The sequence below is a fragment of the Buteo buteo genome, chromosome Z, assembly GCF_964188355.1.
Source record: "Buteo buteo chromosome Z, bButBut1.hap1.1, whole genome shotgun sequence".
NCBI classification, from domain to species: Eukaryota; Metazoa; Chordata; class Aves; order Accipitriformes; family Accipitridae; genus Buteo; species Buteo buteo.
In genome coordinates, this window is record NC_134204.1 from 67,725,208 (window position 1) to 67,743,775 (window position 18,568).

General features: G+C 37.7%; 1 protein-coding gene across 1 annotated transcript in view; it reads right to left on the reverse strand.

The window, feature by feature from the left end:
• Positions 1–18,568, reverse strand: part of SRFBP1 (serum response factor binding protein 1) — a 76,841-nt gene that overhangs the window by 40,079 nt on the left and 18,194 nt on the right. The window contains exons 2-3 of the mRNA XM_075020883.1: positions 8,373–8,461; positions 7,337–7,409 (exon numbers count right to left, since the gene is read on the reverse strand). Of these exons, the coding sequence (XP_074876984.1) occupies positions 7,337–7,409; positions 8,373–8,461 (162 nt within the window). The remainder of the gene's footprint in view (positions 1–7,336; positions 7,410–8,372; positions 8,462–18,568) is intronic.

Consider the following 18,568-nt stretch of genomic DNA (forward strand, 5'->3'; position numbering starts at 1 on the left):
GACTGAACACCCACACCCTGTTTCAGCATTTTATCATCCCAGTGATGAATTGCCCCCTTCCTCCCCACACAAGCAAGTCAGAAGTCTCTAGGATGCAACTTATGCCCACCATTCTTCCACTGGACATCTCTGAAGAAAGAATGACTCCATCTTCCTACGCCATCCTAAGTAGCTACAGACAGTAATAAGGTTTGTCCTTAGCCTTTTTTCATTAATTGTGAACACAGTTCTCTTACCTTGTACATCATATCCTCCAGCCCCTAACTAGCTTGGTGGCCATCTGATAGACTTGCTCCAGTAATCCATATCTTTCCCGTACTGGCAGCCCAGAACTGGACACAGCACTCCAGCTTCAGTCCCACCACAACCAAACAGAGGGGAAGGACCCCGGCCAGCTACACTAATGCAGCCCACAACGTAGTTGGTGTTCCTTTCCACAGTGGCACTTTTTTTGTCTTATGTTCAACTTCTTGTCCACCAGGACACCCAGGCCTTTTTCCACAAAGCTGCTTTCTAGCCAACTGGTCCCCAGCCTAGACTGTTGCATGGAACTATTCCATCCCAGATACAAGACTATGCATTTGCTTTTCTTGAACTACATGTAGTTCCTCTCAGCATATTTTTCTACCCTGTACAAATCCCTCTGAACAGCAGCCCTGCCCGCAAGCATATCATCCATATCCTCCAATTTGGTATCATCCATAAACCTGCAGAGAATGCACCCCATATCATCATTTATGGCATTACTAACACACTAAACAGTACCGGTACTAGTACAGACCACTAAAGGACATCACTTGTAACCAGCAACCAGTTGGATGTTCTACCACTAACTATAACCCTTCGAACCTGACAGGCCTTCCTTCTTGTCACGTTGACACAGAAATTAATCAGATCAGTCAGGCACAATTCACCCTTGGTAAATCCACTCTGGCTATTCCCAGTCATCTTCCTGTCCTTCCTGTTCCTGGAATTAGCTTCCAGAAAGACTTGCTCCATAACATCTCCAGATATTAAGTTGAGACTGACCATCCTTTATTTCCTCAGATCCTCCTTCTTGAAGTTAAGCATGATGTTTACCTTCTTCCAAACATCAGTAACCTTTTTCAATTATTGTGACCTTTCAAAAACAATGAAAGCAGCCTCATCATGACATCAGTCAGCTCCTTCTGCACCCCAAGTGCAAGGTATCTGGTCCCGTGCACTTGTACATGTCCCTGAATTATGCATTCCTTAATGGCATCATTTTCTGCTGTAGGTAACACTTCACTCCCACAGACTCTGCTCGTAGGGTCTGGAAACTGAGAAGCCAAAGGGCAGAACTAACCACTAAAAACCAAGAAACCCCCCCCCCCCCCCGCTCAATATGTCACCCTTCTCTATGTTTTCTCACTAAGCTATGGACCCTTGTTTTCCTTTAGCTTTACTTTTGCTCCCAGTGGACTTACTCAGTAGTTGGAAATCCATCTGAGTTTTCTATTTTCTAACACTATCTGTGTGTGTTCAGGCAGCATGTCTACATTCCTCCCAGGTAGTCTGTTTTTGTTGCCACCTTTGGTGGACTTCCTTTTTGCGTTGGGCCCAGGAACACACTGTTTATCCATGCTGGCTTCTTCTGTGTTACGTTAGATGCTCTTTACATTGTGTTTCCTACTTGGAAGAGCTTTCTACTTCAGTCCTGACAAAATCAGAGCTGTCTGTTAAACGAATATTCAGAGTTTGTACAACAAAAATAACCTGCCTTGCTAGGGCATACCTTACCTAGAAAAGCGGTGTAGTGCCACTGGCAAAGTAGAACATGCTGTTGAGAACACAAGCAGTAAAGTTTAGAGTTTCCTAAAAGTGCCTGACTTCTTGCATATGTACGCCTGAGTAATGCACACATGGACCTACCCACCACTCGAAGCACCAAGTTACCTGCATTACCACAGGGAAATGCATCATGCATGGATAAATAGTCAGACACTTGCCAAAGCAAGGATTCACGCTGCTCCATTGAAGGAGGGCTGAATGACTTTGAGTACTATCCCTTCTTCCTTCCCTGAAATGGTCTATAAGTGGCATCTGGCCCATACCATTGTGAAAGCTGGACTGCCCCTGCCTCTATCGTTTGTTGAGAAGTATCAAGGATCCTTCCTGAGCTGATTATACTACAGTTTAAGAGCTTCCCATTACTCTTTCAAAAACATTTAAATGTTAAATATTCTATAACATTAATATGAAAGTCTGTGATCTATTATGAAAGAAAATATGCAAGACTGTTGTTGGAAACATGCTAGGAGAAGGAAAAAGCAAAACAGCAAAAAAGTGCGTGAGTCCTCACTCTTACTGAAAACAGTTCTACAATGAGATGTTAACCGAGACCAAGGCTACAGAAGATGAAATCATTAACCAAAAAAGAAACCGCTACTATTAGAGGAAAAGTATAAGGGTTTTTGAAAACGCCTGATATTTCAGGATACAAAAATTCTATGCAAAAAGACCATACTAAGAGAAAGATCTATCAAGCTCCTTAGGCTGACCTACTGTAAAATCATCAGTTACCTAGTCCTAACCAAAAGCCCTTTCTCACCCATATCACTATTACTTTGATGAAATCAGATGATTTTTGTTCCAAGGCCAAAGACTGTGAAAACATCCTTCAGACTCAAGCTCTACCTTTACAAAACAATTTGGTTTTCAAAAGCTTAACAGTAATACTGGAGTTCATACTTACCTCTACTTCTGATCATACCTTGCTAAAATATAAAGTTTAAAGAAAATAATTTAGAGTAAAGCATTAATTTTTCCCTGTATCTCTTGTACTAAACTCATTATTCTGTGATAAATACTGTGTTTTAAGTGCACTAAAACAAAAACATTGCATTATCTGTTTCTCCAGTGATAATTTTCAGGATAGAGAACATACTTTTCCAAGCCATTTAACAACGGTTGTAACCAACTGCTGCTCATTCCCAACAACTGAAAGAGATTTTCCCTTTGAGCACTACAAATAGTCTTTCTTCCATATCTTACTAATGGGCACCCTCCAAACATGGTATTGCTATAGCAACACCTGCCATAATACCAAGGTTTTCACTGTAAGACGAAGGCAAAAACTACTCCTAAATACACAGTAAAGCAACCACATGAAGTTGTATTAAGACCTAATTTCAGCAAAGAAATTTAAACAATTCAATATAAGCTACACACTGCTAAGAAATCACTAGACAATCAGTTATTTTTGTGTACAGAAACTTTTTAAAATATTATAGCCTCCTAATATGGTAAGAGGTACTCTACAATGGATAATCAATCCATTTTGACAGTATCATCAAGCCTGACAAACAAGTAAAAAAATTCCTGCAAGTATACACAATTTTATATTTCAAAAAAGTAGTATCGTAGTAGGACTAGAAAGGATCATACTGTTCTTTTTTCCCATCTTTCATGAATCATTAAATAAATATTTTATACGGTTTTGGCAAAGCAAAATCTGAGGAACTCAAAAAACAGTGTACTATTCCAATAGCTTTGAGAACTCCTGCAAACAATTAACCCAGTTCCTGCATCCACGTAGCTGGAATTTTTCACTGCTCTCATTTCCCACAATGTTTACTTCTGATTGTTGTGCTTGAGACATTATTGTATTTGCCAATTAAGTTATTTTTAATCTCCAGTTCTAACAATGAAAACATATAGAATCAAAACATATAGAATAAAAAAAATAAATGTCATTCCAACAATAACACAACAATATGTTATTTTCAAATTCAAGTAACAAAAAGTTTCTTAATACAGCCCAGCACCAACACTTCCTAGGTTTTCAATATATGCAGAACTATGCATGTGTGAGTATGTATAGCATATAAAAAAAAAGAGACACAGACACAGTATTTAACCTGGAAAGTGAGCATCTAATTATGTCCCACTCCTAGGAAACAGTGTATGTACAGTGAAATTATGTCAGCAGTGTCTGTTTAGAGTCTGCTTGAAGACAGGAAAAAAGCATCCCAAGAGTTAGTGATAAGACAAGAGTTATCAAATAATAGCAAGCATTTTGTCCTTCCTGTAATATCACATTGTAATTAGTAAAGATCCACACTAGAAAGAGATGTTAAGATCTTGTAACTGAAAGTTCACATTTGTCTCATTCAGAAGGACAGCAGCTCTTACAAGTCCTGCTGAGCTGCAGGCAGCCATCCTCTAACAACAGATGCACCATCAGGCAATTAAATTTTGTTTGTTTGTTTTTCTTACAGTCTGGATGAAAGATAATAGTTGTTCCACAAAGTGGCAGCAGCCATGTTGAAACTGTGCTGACCAAGAAACCGATTCCCCAAGTAAATGAACTAGTACAAAAGGTTTGTGGGTTTACAGGCAGCTGAATGAAGAAATGTAATTGTTAAGAAAGCAAGGAATTCTCCCTTATCAGGATTTCAAGCCCTCAGATTTTTTTTTCCCCCAAGTAAGAGAAACTTAAGCCATCACATTAAAACCTTCAGTAAGACAGACAACTGTGTCAAGGTCCCAGAATTCTAGTCTCTCTTCCCTGAGCTTGAAACAAATTCCCTGTGAAATGGAATCTTCCTCTCATGCCTTTGGAGATCATCACAATACGTGGTCCTTCACAAAAGACCCTGTTCATGCCAACAGTCCCCAGAAGGCTTTTTTTCCTCTGGATATGTGATAGGGGAAGGTGGTCTGGGTCTGTTCTTGACTGATGGAAGAAAAATGCATTTTTAGAAAGAGGTGTGCTGTCTTTGGCAACAGGCAAAAACTCAGAAAAAAAATTGTACTATTTTCCTTTTCTTCCAAAGATGTATTTTCTTCAACCTACAACAAGCCACCATGTCTTTGTCTAACCATGAAGAAGTTCTAGAAGTTCTAAGTAGCCATCTCAAGAAATCTTTTAATCTGAAAATATACATGCTGTCAGACTCTGGTCTGACACTTTCTGGCTCCAAACCACTTTGGCTGGTGTAATTATTTTTGTTGGTTTTTGTCTTTTCACCTGAACTTCTCTTTGCAGCTTGCTAAAGCTCAAGACTAAACACTCAATAAGAGAGAAGGCAGACATTTTTTCTTACATAAAACATGCGAGTAGAAGTTTATGGACTACTCCTGCATGTTACATGGAAAATAACCTCTTCCTATATTCTGCTCACAGACAGTCAATCAGTTTTGAAAGGATTTGCATCTCCTCTGGTAAGTGTTTGGGATCCACACACTGCAACTGCTAGAATAGTCTGGATAATACAAGCCTGCTTTAAGTTGCAACTTCATAGACCACTCACCAATTTACCTTATTAACCATCTCTATTCTGTCCATTCTTTCCTAAAAATTCTAAAATATCCATTCTGGTTATGCAAAAAGTTCTTTATGAATCCTATGATTAATAACTTAAGACAAAAAGTTGCTGGGAGTGACACATACCAATATAAAATCTCCCACCATCTCAAATAATATCAATGATTTCTGTGAAAGCTGCCTTGTTACTCTTCTATGCTCAATGAGGAGTATTTCTGCACCAACTCTAAAAAGCACTCTTAGTCTAGAAATCAACACTGGTGAAAAATATGTAAACAACCAGTGCCTTTTAGGCTGTGATTCTTAAGAAACAGGAATTTTTCTTTTGTCTAAGAAACAAATACACTGTTGAGCTAGTAAGTGTCTATCTGTTCATTTTTAAAGACTAAAAAACCCCAAGAAAACCAACCTTTATTATTAATGTAAGAGTGCATTTTTTTAACAAAAAAGACCACTTACAGCACAATTTCTGATAACTGAGAGTATTTACTAGCTATTTGCCTGAGAAGTGGGAGAGCTTTTCCTCTTTGTCAGCTGCTCACTTTGAAGACTCCTCCCTTTTTATAAACCATTTCAAAGCAAAATTTATTTGCCTTCAGCTCTCCAGATTAAAAATCTATCTTCCCTTAACAATCGCTCTTGAAGTTAACACAACTCCTACACTCATTAATGCCAACTGAAGAAACAGCTTGAATGTATTTGGCCAACGTAGTCCTGAGTGCAGGCAGCCTTTAAGATGTCTGCATGAGCCAATCATGGAAGGAAAAGCACAATGTGGACAAAGCGAACACTTCTGGAAGATGTGTGCAAGAATGCATCTTGCAGTGAAACCCTCTCAGAAGCCCTCACAGAAGTCCTGTAAAACATGGGCTTGTGAGCTCAGTGCTGCACCACACCTGATCATGTGACATATGTACTCTTACAAATTAAGACACGTTTCCAGAATCCTCATCATGCTCCACCAGACAAACACGTGTCATCCAAAAAAGAAAAAAAAAAAAAGGGCAATCACAAGACCAAGTTTAAGACTGATGGCAAGCCAGAAAAGTAGAATGCCTCAATATGACTGTCATGCTGCATGCTGCTTGACCAGTGCTTTACCCTTTAATACAGTCCTGCCCCTTTACTGATTTGTGAGGACTCTTTTGCAAGTACTGTATTAAAACCCCCTATGACTCCACACGATCAGTCTGACACAAAGCACATCTAAATGGGTCAGTGAAGCCCTCCCAGTTATCAGGTTTTTTGAAGACTAAGACCTGTGCAAGGATAAGGAAAGAAAAAAAAAAAAAAAAAAGAGAGAGAGAAGGGTTAAAAAAACCCCAAACTCCAACACACACACACCCCCCCAATAAGGGTGATTTAATCACTACAGTCATAGAGGAAAACCAAACAAAACAGCCAATTATGTGAAAACAGCTTTCTTGGTCTGTACAGGACTCTTGCACTCAAGCCTTATGACTGGAATTTGTACCTCATTTCAACATACACCATTTTAAGCAGCATCAGCTAAAATTGAGATACAACTAGTACAAAACATTATGAAGTTATAAAATTTCTGAAGCATTTGCTGATATGTCATAATGTATCAGATACAAAAACTGTATCAAATGACAGTAAGGCTGAAGATAAAAAAAAAGTCTGGCTCACGCACTGCCGTTGCCTTGCAGCTAAAATTTCAAGTTACTACAGAACTTTGGAGTTGAAAGTAAAATACAAGTAGCATCATACTTAAAGCTAAAAGAACGGACAATGAGGATACTGTACTGTCAGGCACACAAAATGCCTTCCATACTCCTGAGCAGCATGAGAACTTTAATTTCTGTGCTTTAACTGTTACAGTAAAAACTTCAAGCACCACACAGATGAAGCAAACATGGAAATATGCAAATATTCATAATTTTCCAGCTATGTTACAGTAATGACCAAGCTGACTCTGGAAATATTTCAAGTTAAGTTTCAGTAATGCAGTCCCAGAAAACAAAGCTTTTTTTTACTAAAATTAATTGCCTCTAATATTATAATAATATCTAAACATGGTATTACCTTCATGGCATGGATTTCTTCTATTAACCTCTCAACTCGCTTTTGGTTCTTTAATTTCAAATCTTCTGAACCCCTGCAAATGAAGTCTGTCTTTATTAAAAAATATCTGGGTTTTGTTCACTTTATTTCCCCACGGGCTAATACTAAGCAGCAAAATAAAAGTATCACAAGAGTGAGCATAAACACATTGCCTTGCTGTTAAATGAACATTTTAACAAAGAGTTGAACATAATCTAATGCCTCTGCTGTTCTGAACAGAGGAAAAAACACTGAGGATTTACCAGAATAGCAAGACAAATGTTACTTTATTAGAAAATAGTAACTACAATTCCTACCAACAATACATAGGAGACACTGATATCTCAAATATAATTAGATTTTAAGATCTGTAATATGTAAATATAAAAGATCATTGGGCTTGCTTCTTATTTCACACAATCTGCTAAAATTGTGGGAGAAGAGTACACTCAATTTACACTTTGAACACAGTAACAGATATATCTTACAACATCTCCAGTAAGACACGTTGTAAGTTACTTTGGGCCAGTTATCTTTAAAAACATAATCTACAAAATGTTTTAACTATTTACTTAAATATTAATTATTAAAAATCAAGGATGACCTGTATATCTATGCCAACTGAACAATAATTTTTGCTACAGAACCTTGCAGACAATTGCAGAGAGAAAATGTTGCACAACTTGCGTTCAACAGCAGAACAGTCTAAAAGTTAAAGCCTAACACTTTTAAAAGTGCTGTAAAAGGTTCTGTAAGTGATTTGGATTAGCTTCCAATACACTAAATCCCTTTAAAAAAATGTTATCCCAATTCTGCTTTATGAAACTGCTTTTTAGTTAGTAATTTTAGTCTATCTAAAGCGACGTAAAAATAAGACAAATACAATTCACGCATCACAGTGCCTTAAGTTTTAAATGTAATATGTAAAGTTTCTCCCACTTCTCTGTTTTGGGAAAACAACTAAGATACTGTGTCATTTATAAACACACAAACAAGAACACTGATATTTAAAACTGACTTTTTCAACTTTAATTTCCTGATGTGTCTGGTTAGTCTGCGAATAGTCAGGACTCTGGCCTTCTTCACATCTTTTCTCATCTTCACAACCTGTCAGAAAGATGGAAGACATTATAAAGCTTGTTTTCCTTGATTAGTTTCCATATACGATACATTCATTACATTGACTTAAATTTTAGAAATTAGTTCAACAAAAAACTATTTTTGAAAAGAGAGTGCATTCCCCTGCTAACCCAATCCCAGTTCAAATTAATTCAGATTTCATTTAAAATCAAACTGCTTCCATAAACATCAGAGGAAGAACAACCAACAGTCTAAAAATGTGTCTGAGGTCTAAACAGAAGACAAGACATTCCAAACTAGCCATACTTTAATATTTTTCTTAGAGCAAGACTACGCTTGAGATTTGAAAAGACTCACCTTTTGCCTTCACTTTGTTTATTTTTGTCCCAGTGAAACAGCACCAGTACTTTTCCATTAGTACATAATACGTAAAACCATTTTTGTTATGAAACATTTTGAAAGACTAAGGAAAGGCTCCCAAACTAAACTTTATTTATTATAGAACAGAATTTGAGATATGAAAATTTTTTTATGTATTTGAATTGATTTTTGTTGAAAATAAAATCAAAGTGATTTCCAACCTACTACAGTCTCTTTCAACTTCCTATCCTACCCAGTACTCTGTTCCCAAAATGTATTTCAAAGTAGTCAGTATTAAAGAAAACTTGACAATGATGTTTTGGTGTTATTTCTTGCCCCACAATAAAAGAACCAGAATTTTAGTTATTATTGGACAGATGGCACAAACAGACAATTCCTTGGAATCTTTTGCTATTAAATTCTGTCACGGGAAGCCTTAGGCCTAGGCATTGTCTTGTCAATGATCCACATTTTGAAGATACAGGGAGTCAATAATGACTTACAACCTTGCTTTTTTACAACTCAAAAAAACCCCTTATTTATTCAGATGTATCTTACTGTCAGTATTAAGATTTTGTATTTAACAGTTAAACTTAGAAAATCTGAAATATTAAAACAAACAAACAAAAACCAGTCTTCCTGACAAAAAGCCAAATTTCTCTTACAATTATCCAGCGGGATAAGTTTCAAAATAAGTTGGCATCTCTTTCTCAAGGAAGTTCTTTACTTCAGATATCTGGTATCTTCTAATTTCTTAGACATAACGTAAAAATGATTGCTTGATGGCGACTGCATCATCAAGTCAGTTCTACCAGGAATATTAGTATTATAAACCTGCATCAAGGTTGACCAAAAAAAGAGAAAAAATAAATCTTCAAAGCTCAGAGGAGTGTTTCACACCTACAATGGGAAGCCTGGCTAGTATATCTCCCCTGTGTAAAGACCATAAAGGTAAGACTATCTCATTTATCTGACCGCCCCCCCATATTTTGCACACCTGATTGTGTTTGTAGGTTACTGACACAAGCAAGCAGTTAACCCCTGAACTGTACTCAGCAGTGGCTCTACTGAAGGCTGAATCAGTAAGAGCAAAACAATTTCTAGAGAGGGGCATATGCTGATTGCCAGCTCCAGCTCTGCCAGGGCAGAGAAGGGGCATGTGGAGCAGTGCTCCCCCAAAAAGTAGGGGAGGGGAATTCTACTGGGCGAGCGTTACTGTCACTTGCACAGAGAGCAAGGAAAAGGCAAAGAAGGTATTTCAGGACAAGAATGAATGACTTAAAATTGGTCTCCTGTTCTGAAATTGGTACAGCAAGGTCAGTACTTACCTCGGTTAACCTAGGAAAAATAACTGTGCACACAGGTCTACCTACAAGCATTTCTACTTCTGTTAACAGCAGAAATCTCATGCCAAAAGGCACCTGTGCCAAGTCGCTGCTAGAGAGCAGCACTGCTCAACTCTCCACGCACTAAGGAAGAAATCCTTAACATCACCATTGTGCCATTTGAGCCTGTAAACATTTCTTTTTTATAAGATATTGATGGAATTATCACAGCTGCCTGTATTACATCTTCTAAATGGAAGAAAGAAAATAAAACATCTTCTGGTTGAATACCTCTTAGATACTATGTACGTTCAAAGAGTTTTGCACTTCAGATGCAAACTGGGTATGCCTTCTTAAAAAGTTTGAGGAGGTGGGTTGTTTGGTTTGTTTTGTTTTTAAATAACCATTAAAAACATCCATAAGCTATGGACATATTTGAATTTAAATAACTCATACTTTACCTAATAGTCACTGTGTATCCAAACACAAAGTATATTTAACTTTCTCTCAAAAAATATTTTGTAATGTGTTTTTTAATAGAAATATTAATGCAGACACAGCATGTTTCTGGGGCCTACAAGAACCAAACCCCAGCCTACCCTGCTGCCAGCCAATGAAGGCTGCATAGAGATATGACAGCAGGAATGAGGGAAGGTATTCACTCTTTGGCAGACTAGGAATATCAATTTATGTAACCCACAGTCACTTCTTTCACACGGGACAATATGCATCAACTGTGTTCTTGGAAGTACTCATAAAGTTCTCAAGAAAGCAGTCAACTCTTTGGGACAGAAATAAAAAAAAGTTTTGCTTTAGGTTTACAGTGTGCCTCAAATAATGGGGCTTAAGACCACCAGGGTGGCACCCAGGACTCACTGAGCTATCTGCCTCTCCTGTAACAAAGTGAGATAGGCAACTTGCTCTTGAGTAAAAAAAAGCAATACCACCATCATCCCTGAACAGTAGTAGATTTTGAAAAATAATTACAAGTATTTACTCATAATAATTAAGGTTTTTTTTATAAATAGGTTAAGAAAAGACAACAAGAAAAGGAAAAGCCTTTGAACTGAAACTTAGAAAGGCTGCAGTGTAAGTCAGGGTCAGACTTAGTGCTTTAAGACGCAGCAATAAGGTTTTTTAGTCTACTTGGAAATCACAGTGAACACAAGTGAGTAATTATAATCACAGGCAAATCTCAAAGCAAACAATTTCTTCTATCAATAGGAACACGTTCTAGGATTCCTGGAAATTCAGGAAGCCTGCAATTGTAAGTGGAAATAACCACTTCAAGGATTTCTTGCAACAAAGAAAAAGAGATGTTTTCCTTTGTTGAAAACATTTCTTTATTCTGTAAGAAAACATCATCTACAAGGCAATTAAGCCATTGCTATTTATTAATACTAATAAATATCTGTACTTATTAATGATTAATACTTATTAATTACAATTCTTAAATAGTAAGAATAGGTAATAGAAAAGTAAGAATAGATATAGACAATACATAAATTATTAGATCTAAAAGAAATCATAGGGAAAATGAACTCACTTTTTAAACCTACTACCTAGGTTTAAGAACAAGCCTAGGGAATAACACATACTAGCCTGAAAGCACACTAGCCTGTTTCAAAAGCTGTGGTTAGGAATAAAAATCACATCTATTCTGCACTGTGCCTTCCATAGTATGCTGTAAGTATTTATATTACCACTAGATCCTAAACAAATATGAAATGCAAAAGAATTCCATGGCTGCAGGTATGCCACAGAGAGGCTTCCATCACCACAACAGCTTGGAATCTACAGTAAGCATTGCCACAAAACATGGCATGTACCAGCCAACTGCACACAAGCCATTTCAAGCCATAGGCAGACAGCAGCTGCTGCTGTTTCAAGAGAAAAAGGGCAAACAAAGACCACAGCATGGGATCAGCAGATTACTAGCCAGACAAGAACTAGAAACCCCCTTATCTCTGCCCAAAGAGTGCACAATACTGAGGGGGATTATAACAGGAATTGCTGACTTCAGCACAACCTACACTAGCTCCCGGTACGCACTGCTAGTAGCCGCAGTATCCGGCAATAAAGAGCCCCATTTTTAGATGGATATGTATACTTGGCATGGTACAAAGGAAGAAGAGGATATATGTCAAACCAAGAGAGCGATTTCCAGCAAACAATGCATCTAACAAATGTGTGCTTAAAGGCATCACAAGAACTATATTTAACTCAGAATTTACAGCTGAGGAAGGGAGAAACCAACAGCTTCAGCCACTCTGCCTTCCTATTCCAGGTTCCTCCTTCCTCTGACGGGTGAATAACCATTCCCAGAGATTTCACTGTCTTGTGTGGTAGTCCAATCAAGCCTTCCCCAATCCTCAGCATGTCCAAGACCTTCTCATGCCCAAGTAGGTGGAACAGAATGAGAGAAGCTGACACAGGATTGTTTAATTGTACCTTTGATCTCTAAGTTTCCTTCTAGGTTTTTTTGCAAGAAAGTAGTTTGGTTTTAATACTGATATTTCTGTCATAGTTACAAACTACTTAATTTCAACTAACAAAAATCTTGGAAGGGCTGAATCAGTGCCTGAATCAGTGTTGGACTTACTGGAAAGGACTTCTGATCACATACATTATCCCTTTTAAATTAATGGGACATGGTTATTGTATATAATACAAGACAAAACACATGTGTAATAGAACAGAAAGTTATTTTAAGAGCCTCCCACACAATTAAGCCGCTGCAAAAAACCTTTTATGAAAATTTTCGTGTTTCCTGAAGAGAAACCTAAGGTATTTTTAGATGAAAGAACAAAAAAAAAATCTGGTTTAGGTTTGAAAAACCTAAATTGCTACAGAATGGTCCTCATATTGGCGATGGCAACAAAAACACACCAAGCAATGCAGACAACGCGACAGTATAGGCGCAATATTACATTCAAATTCACATGAGTCAAAGGTATTTGCCTTCAAATTTTTAAGACAACAGCAGCAAAGTTCTCAAAGGAACACTACATTAGAATAAAATGTTATACTTGGCCACTTCTGAAACTTGTTTTGAGGTCTGTACAGGCAACATGCCTCCAAACTAAGCTAGTGTTCAGCCAATTAGAAAAAAGTAAAGGAAAGTGTGACTAAAGATTTGTAGATGTATCAAGAAAGGTACGTGTCTACTCTGAACTATAGCATCAACTATACTTGACCAACCCCCCCCCAAACCAAACCATTCTTCAGAAAATATTAATCCAATGGATTAAGAGAAAAAAATAAGCAATAAGATATTTCTGCCCATGTCTTGTTTAATGTATTCTATTAAAAAACACTGAAATACTAGAACTGTGTAGATTTACAACATGAAAAGTGGTTTTTTCATGCTACCATGTACAAAAGCTAGTACTGTACATGAAAATACCTGGAAGACCCAGAATGTCTTAAATTCTTCTTAACTCAAAGTTAATAGAAGTTTACTTATGCAGCCAGCCCCAGCTATCCAAAATGCATGAAAGCCAATAAGCTGACGACCATGTCTTTTTCCTCTGAGTAGTGTGAAGCTCATATAACTGTCCTCCTTGGGTTTCAGCCCATGAGGTGCTGAATATTTTGGTCCTGACCCAATAATGCACTTAAACAAATTATTAAATCCTTAAACAACCAGCACTAGACAGACTGGAGTTCCTTCATCCACTTCTGCTTTATGCCAGCAAACAGTCTAGTCCTAGTACTTGTACAAGTAACCAGAAAAGACAAATCATTCTGTTCTTCTCAAGGAACGACACTGCACCTAACCTCATCCAGTGAAAAAACTAATTGTAGTGTTCAAAACACTAATTATAGTGTTCTGAAATATCCATAATGTTATACAAACACACCCCCATTAAACAGAGGTCTCCCTCCTCTCCCCCAGCATGGTAGTCTCTCCTATACAAATTGTCTTCCAAGGGCCAGAAACAATTGCAAAAAAATTTCATTTACAATTTGAAAATATCATTCCTAAGGAATGTTCTGTAATTTTACATAGATGTGGCCAAATATAAGGTCTTTTTTTGCAATATAAGGTCTCTTATGTCTTTTCTATCATTTGATGCCTGAAAAAAAACCCAGGGTAGTTCTGAGTTTACTTTTCTGCTTCAGTTTCTTCCTGCACTCTCAAGGCTAACAGGCTTTATCTGAGGTGAACGTCACACCTGATAGTGGGATGACAACCAGAAAACATCAAGAATTTGCTTTGTAAATTCTATCTCAGGAAAGAATCTATTTTAAATATACCTGATCATATTGCTGTCAACAAATTACCACATACCTGCACAAATTGGGTCTAGTGAATGAATGATAGCGATAAATGAAATCATAGATACAAGCTATACCTCAGTCCAAGTGGAGCTCTTTCATGCCAGGAGAACCCTAGCAAGCTGAAATGTGAATCTAATCCATTAAGATCAAAATGGCTCAAAGCAAAATGAAAAAAATTATTTACATGTGCCCAAAGGTATACAATAGCTTTTAGATTTTACTGCATTAAGAAATTTGCTTCTGAATTTCCTCAAGTTTAAGCAGCACTGCTAAAGTGGAAAGGGAGTCATTAAAAACACACCAAAACCAGTTGTGTATGTTGCTTAAATTATGCATCAACAAATGTCAAAGTAAGAAATCCAGCTTAAAAAGGAATAAAGTGAAATGTATTTAAGTTGAGCTTTCAAGGTCTCTCCAATACCTACAAGAAAAACATGGGACTAAGTAATGTTTCAGTTCTCACTGATCTTCTTTCCTCGTTTTAGGGCACACCAAAAGCATTGGTTTCATTTTATAGTTACTTGGCAGTCTTCTAACCAAGAAATTACCATGGAAACAGAGTATTCTAAACGTTAATTTTTGGTGTTATTTGGCAACAAGAGAGTTTTAAAATTCAAAACACCTGCAGTTGGATTACTTATTAGCCAGAACTAACAATAGTACATAACCTTTTGAGTGAATAATTTAAGTGAAAAAATGTTTCTGGAACTTCATTACAAATATTTCTCTCTATTATCTGGAATGTCAGCTTGAAAGATCTAATGATTTTTAGATTCTTAGGAAAAGTTAGGAATTGCCAAGTTTAGTTTTTTTTTTCTTTTTTAGAAAAAGAATCACTATATTACAGTATATATTTTATACATGTCAGAATATCTGGAAATAGCCAGTCTTAGACTTATTACAGCTTCATATATCTGTATTATAAAACCATGTATAAGTAGGGAGGTAAAGGCAGCAAGAACAACATAAATGCACTTATGTGGAGTATCAGGGTTCAGTTGTTTAGTTCCAGGACAGTTTTACACAAATATATATCCACAGAAAAGAAAACCCCCACACATTTTAACCTTACAAAAAAAACAAAACAAGGTGAGTTTTCAGCCAGATCAGTTTCCTGAACTGTTGTTTCCCCTTATGGTCCCATGAATACTAGCTAATTCCAGTGCAAAAGAGCAAAGTGAGAATGTACAGAAGGAGACAGAGATGGGCTACAACAAACCAGACGATGATAAATGAGCTATGCCTGTATTTAATATAACAATCAAATCCCAGCATAGAGTGCTAAGGAACACACAGTTTCTTCAGCTAGTGTCCGTGCCATACCAGTGTAGCACTAATCTTGCCTTTGCCTTCCTCAGCTATATGCAAACAGGTTTGAACCAAGTGGACTGAATTATATCACAATATAGCTAGCAAAACGTAGACAAGTTCATGAAACACGAGGCAACTTTTTCTGGATTAAAATATAGCACCCTGCTACCCAAAGCTAGCCAGAGGCAACCCGCAAAGCAAAACACCTGCAGCCTCTCAGGACTCTGGGCACTCACCCCATCAGGTTCCTGAGGTGGGTTGCTAAAGATGAATGGGAAAAAGCACACTGCCCACTTGGGCATGTGTCCGCCTTTCTCATGGGAAAAGTAACGCACACACTCCTTGTGAGTTACTGTCAAACACTTCCTCCACAGTCTGTCCATGCTGCTTTCTTTGTACTTTCTCAACCAAAGCACTGAAATACAAGTTTCTTTTTTTAATACAGCACCGTATTTCCTCCTGCATGGAGAACAGTTGTCCTTTCTAGCATAATTTCTGCAAGTGGAAACCACAATGAGTACTTAGACTGCTAGCAAAGATCACTTTCATCTAAAGGTTTTGAAAAGCAATTCTGAATATCTCAGATAGCTGGGAGAGAGTAAAGCTATTCTAGAATTACTTGTTTGTTGCCAGAGACCAAAATTGAATGGATTTACTGCTTCAAAGTCAGCGTCTCAGTGTATGGAGTCAGGCTTTATGTAGTACTTCAGAAAGCATTTGAGCTCTCAAGTCCAAACCAGGATCATGAGCTGGCTAGACAAATTTCTAAACCCTAAACAAACAGCAGTAGTTCTAAACGTCCAGATAAGAAACAACCATGATAAACTAGCCCAAAGATGCTAAATTACATAAATCGGTGCATAGGTCACCACATGGAAATAAAAATTAAACAAGTCTTCCAAACCAGAGGACTACCGGACTACCTCAAGGTGATTTCTAACCCTGTATTTAATTGATCAGCTGGACATGAGTTTGAAAACCCCCAGTTAGCACTCTGCTAACAATATTTCCATGGAATGTTGCAGGGCAATGTGATCAAGGCAGTCAACACAGCCAAGCTCAAATCAATGGATTTCTTAATTAGACGAGAGCTCTAGCTAGAAGCCACATGTGAATTTCACACCCCCTTATGCTTTGATTTCACAGGAAAACAGTAATAGCAGAAGCTACAGTAGTGATGTAAGAATTATCAGGATGAACACACATGAATAAACAATAAGTGGTGAGGCGTTTTTCCCCTTTTCTCTTCAGATGGCGAACTGTTTAAAAGCAGATGAAAAACAGAACACTGCTCCCATGGCAACATTGTGAATCTCTACATTACTAGCATAATCTGAAGCATAACACCATACCTTAACTATACTGACTCACAAACAATCTGTGTAATTTTTTGCATTAATTATACAAATCACAAACATTATCCAAACCTGTAAAGTTGAACTGCTGTCATGAAAAGAAAATTGTGGCAAAACTGGGTATGACACCTTTCACATAACCAAGTCAGAAATGCAACAACAGTGTTTCTACTATTAACTGGGGTGGTGGTGGTGGTGATTGCTTTGTCTTGGAATTGTTATTCTTTTTTTTTTAGGCGTTTCTTCTTCTTTAAAGATGCAGTGTCATGTTGCTACTTCCTCTTCTTCCACTTCAAGTAAGATAGGCACATTTCTGCAGAAACTGCAGAGTTGTTAAAAAGAGACAGTCAAAAGAGGTTTACAAACTTATAAACCTGTTCTGAGGCTATTTTAAAAATACAACATGACTCAGGTTAATGTATAGTTTTAAAAGATTAACCTCCTTTTATCTAAAAATGAGCCTGAGTAATGCTGTTAGGCACTCACCACCCTTTCACTTACCACAGTTCATGAACCACAGTATTAGCCTAACCACCAGCAAGGAGCCAGAACTCTCTCTTCTGACTGCCTGGTACCAGATCAGCAAGTGCTTTAAATGCAAGTTAAATTCAGTCCATCTGTAAACGCCCCAAAACATCACCGGATGGGTTTGTCAAACAGAACTAAGAGATGCAAGACTCCTTGCTACATAAGCCAGCAAGATGTCTATGAAGTACCAAACCCTTTGCAACAAAATGTAAAACTGAAGCATCTGAATAAGTATCACTCCATCTTGCAAGAAAAGCAGCAGCAGAACAACCAGTTGGCAGTTCAGCTGAAAGGACAAACCAGTGCATCAGATCATCTTCCCTTATTCTACCTCAGTTTGATTGTGTCAGTCATAGGGTATCAGCCACTTGAAAAAGTGCATTGTAGAAATGTTTACAAGAGGGGAATGCCAAGAGAGTGAATAAACTTTGGCAAACTGTAAACACAGCGCTGTTTCCCTTATATTCTTCTCTACCGTCCCTCATTTATGTTTACATCCACACAGCACCTGACTGTTGAATATTCATAAAATCATAGAATAGTTCAGGTTGGAAGGAACCTTTAGAGGTCTCCTAGTCCAACCCCCCTGCAATAAGCAGGGACTTCAGCTAGAGCACATTGCTCAGAGCCCCATCCAGCCTGACCCTGAATGTTTCCAGGGATGGGGCATCTACCACCTCTCTGGGCAACCACTTCCAGTGTTTCACCACCCTCATCGTAAAAAATTTCTTCCTTATGTCCAATCTAAATCTACCCTCTTTCAGTTTAAAACCATTACCCCTTGTCCTATTGCTACAGGCTCTACTAAAAAGTCTGTCCCCATCTTCCCTATAAGCCTCCTTTAAGTATTGAAAGGCTGCAATAAGGTCTCCTCAGAGCCTTCTCTTCTCCAGGCTAAACAACCCCAACTCTCAGCCTTTCTTCACAGGAGAGGTGTTCCAGCCCTCTGATCACTTTTGTGGCCCTCCTCT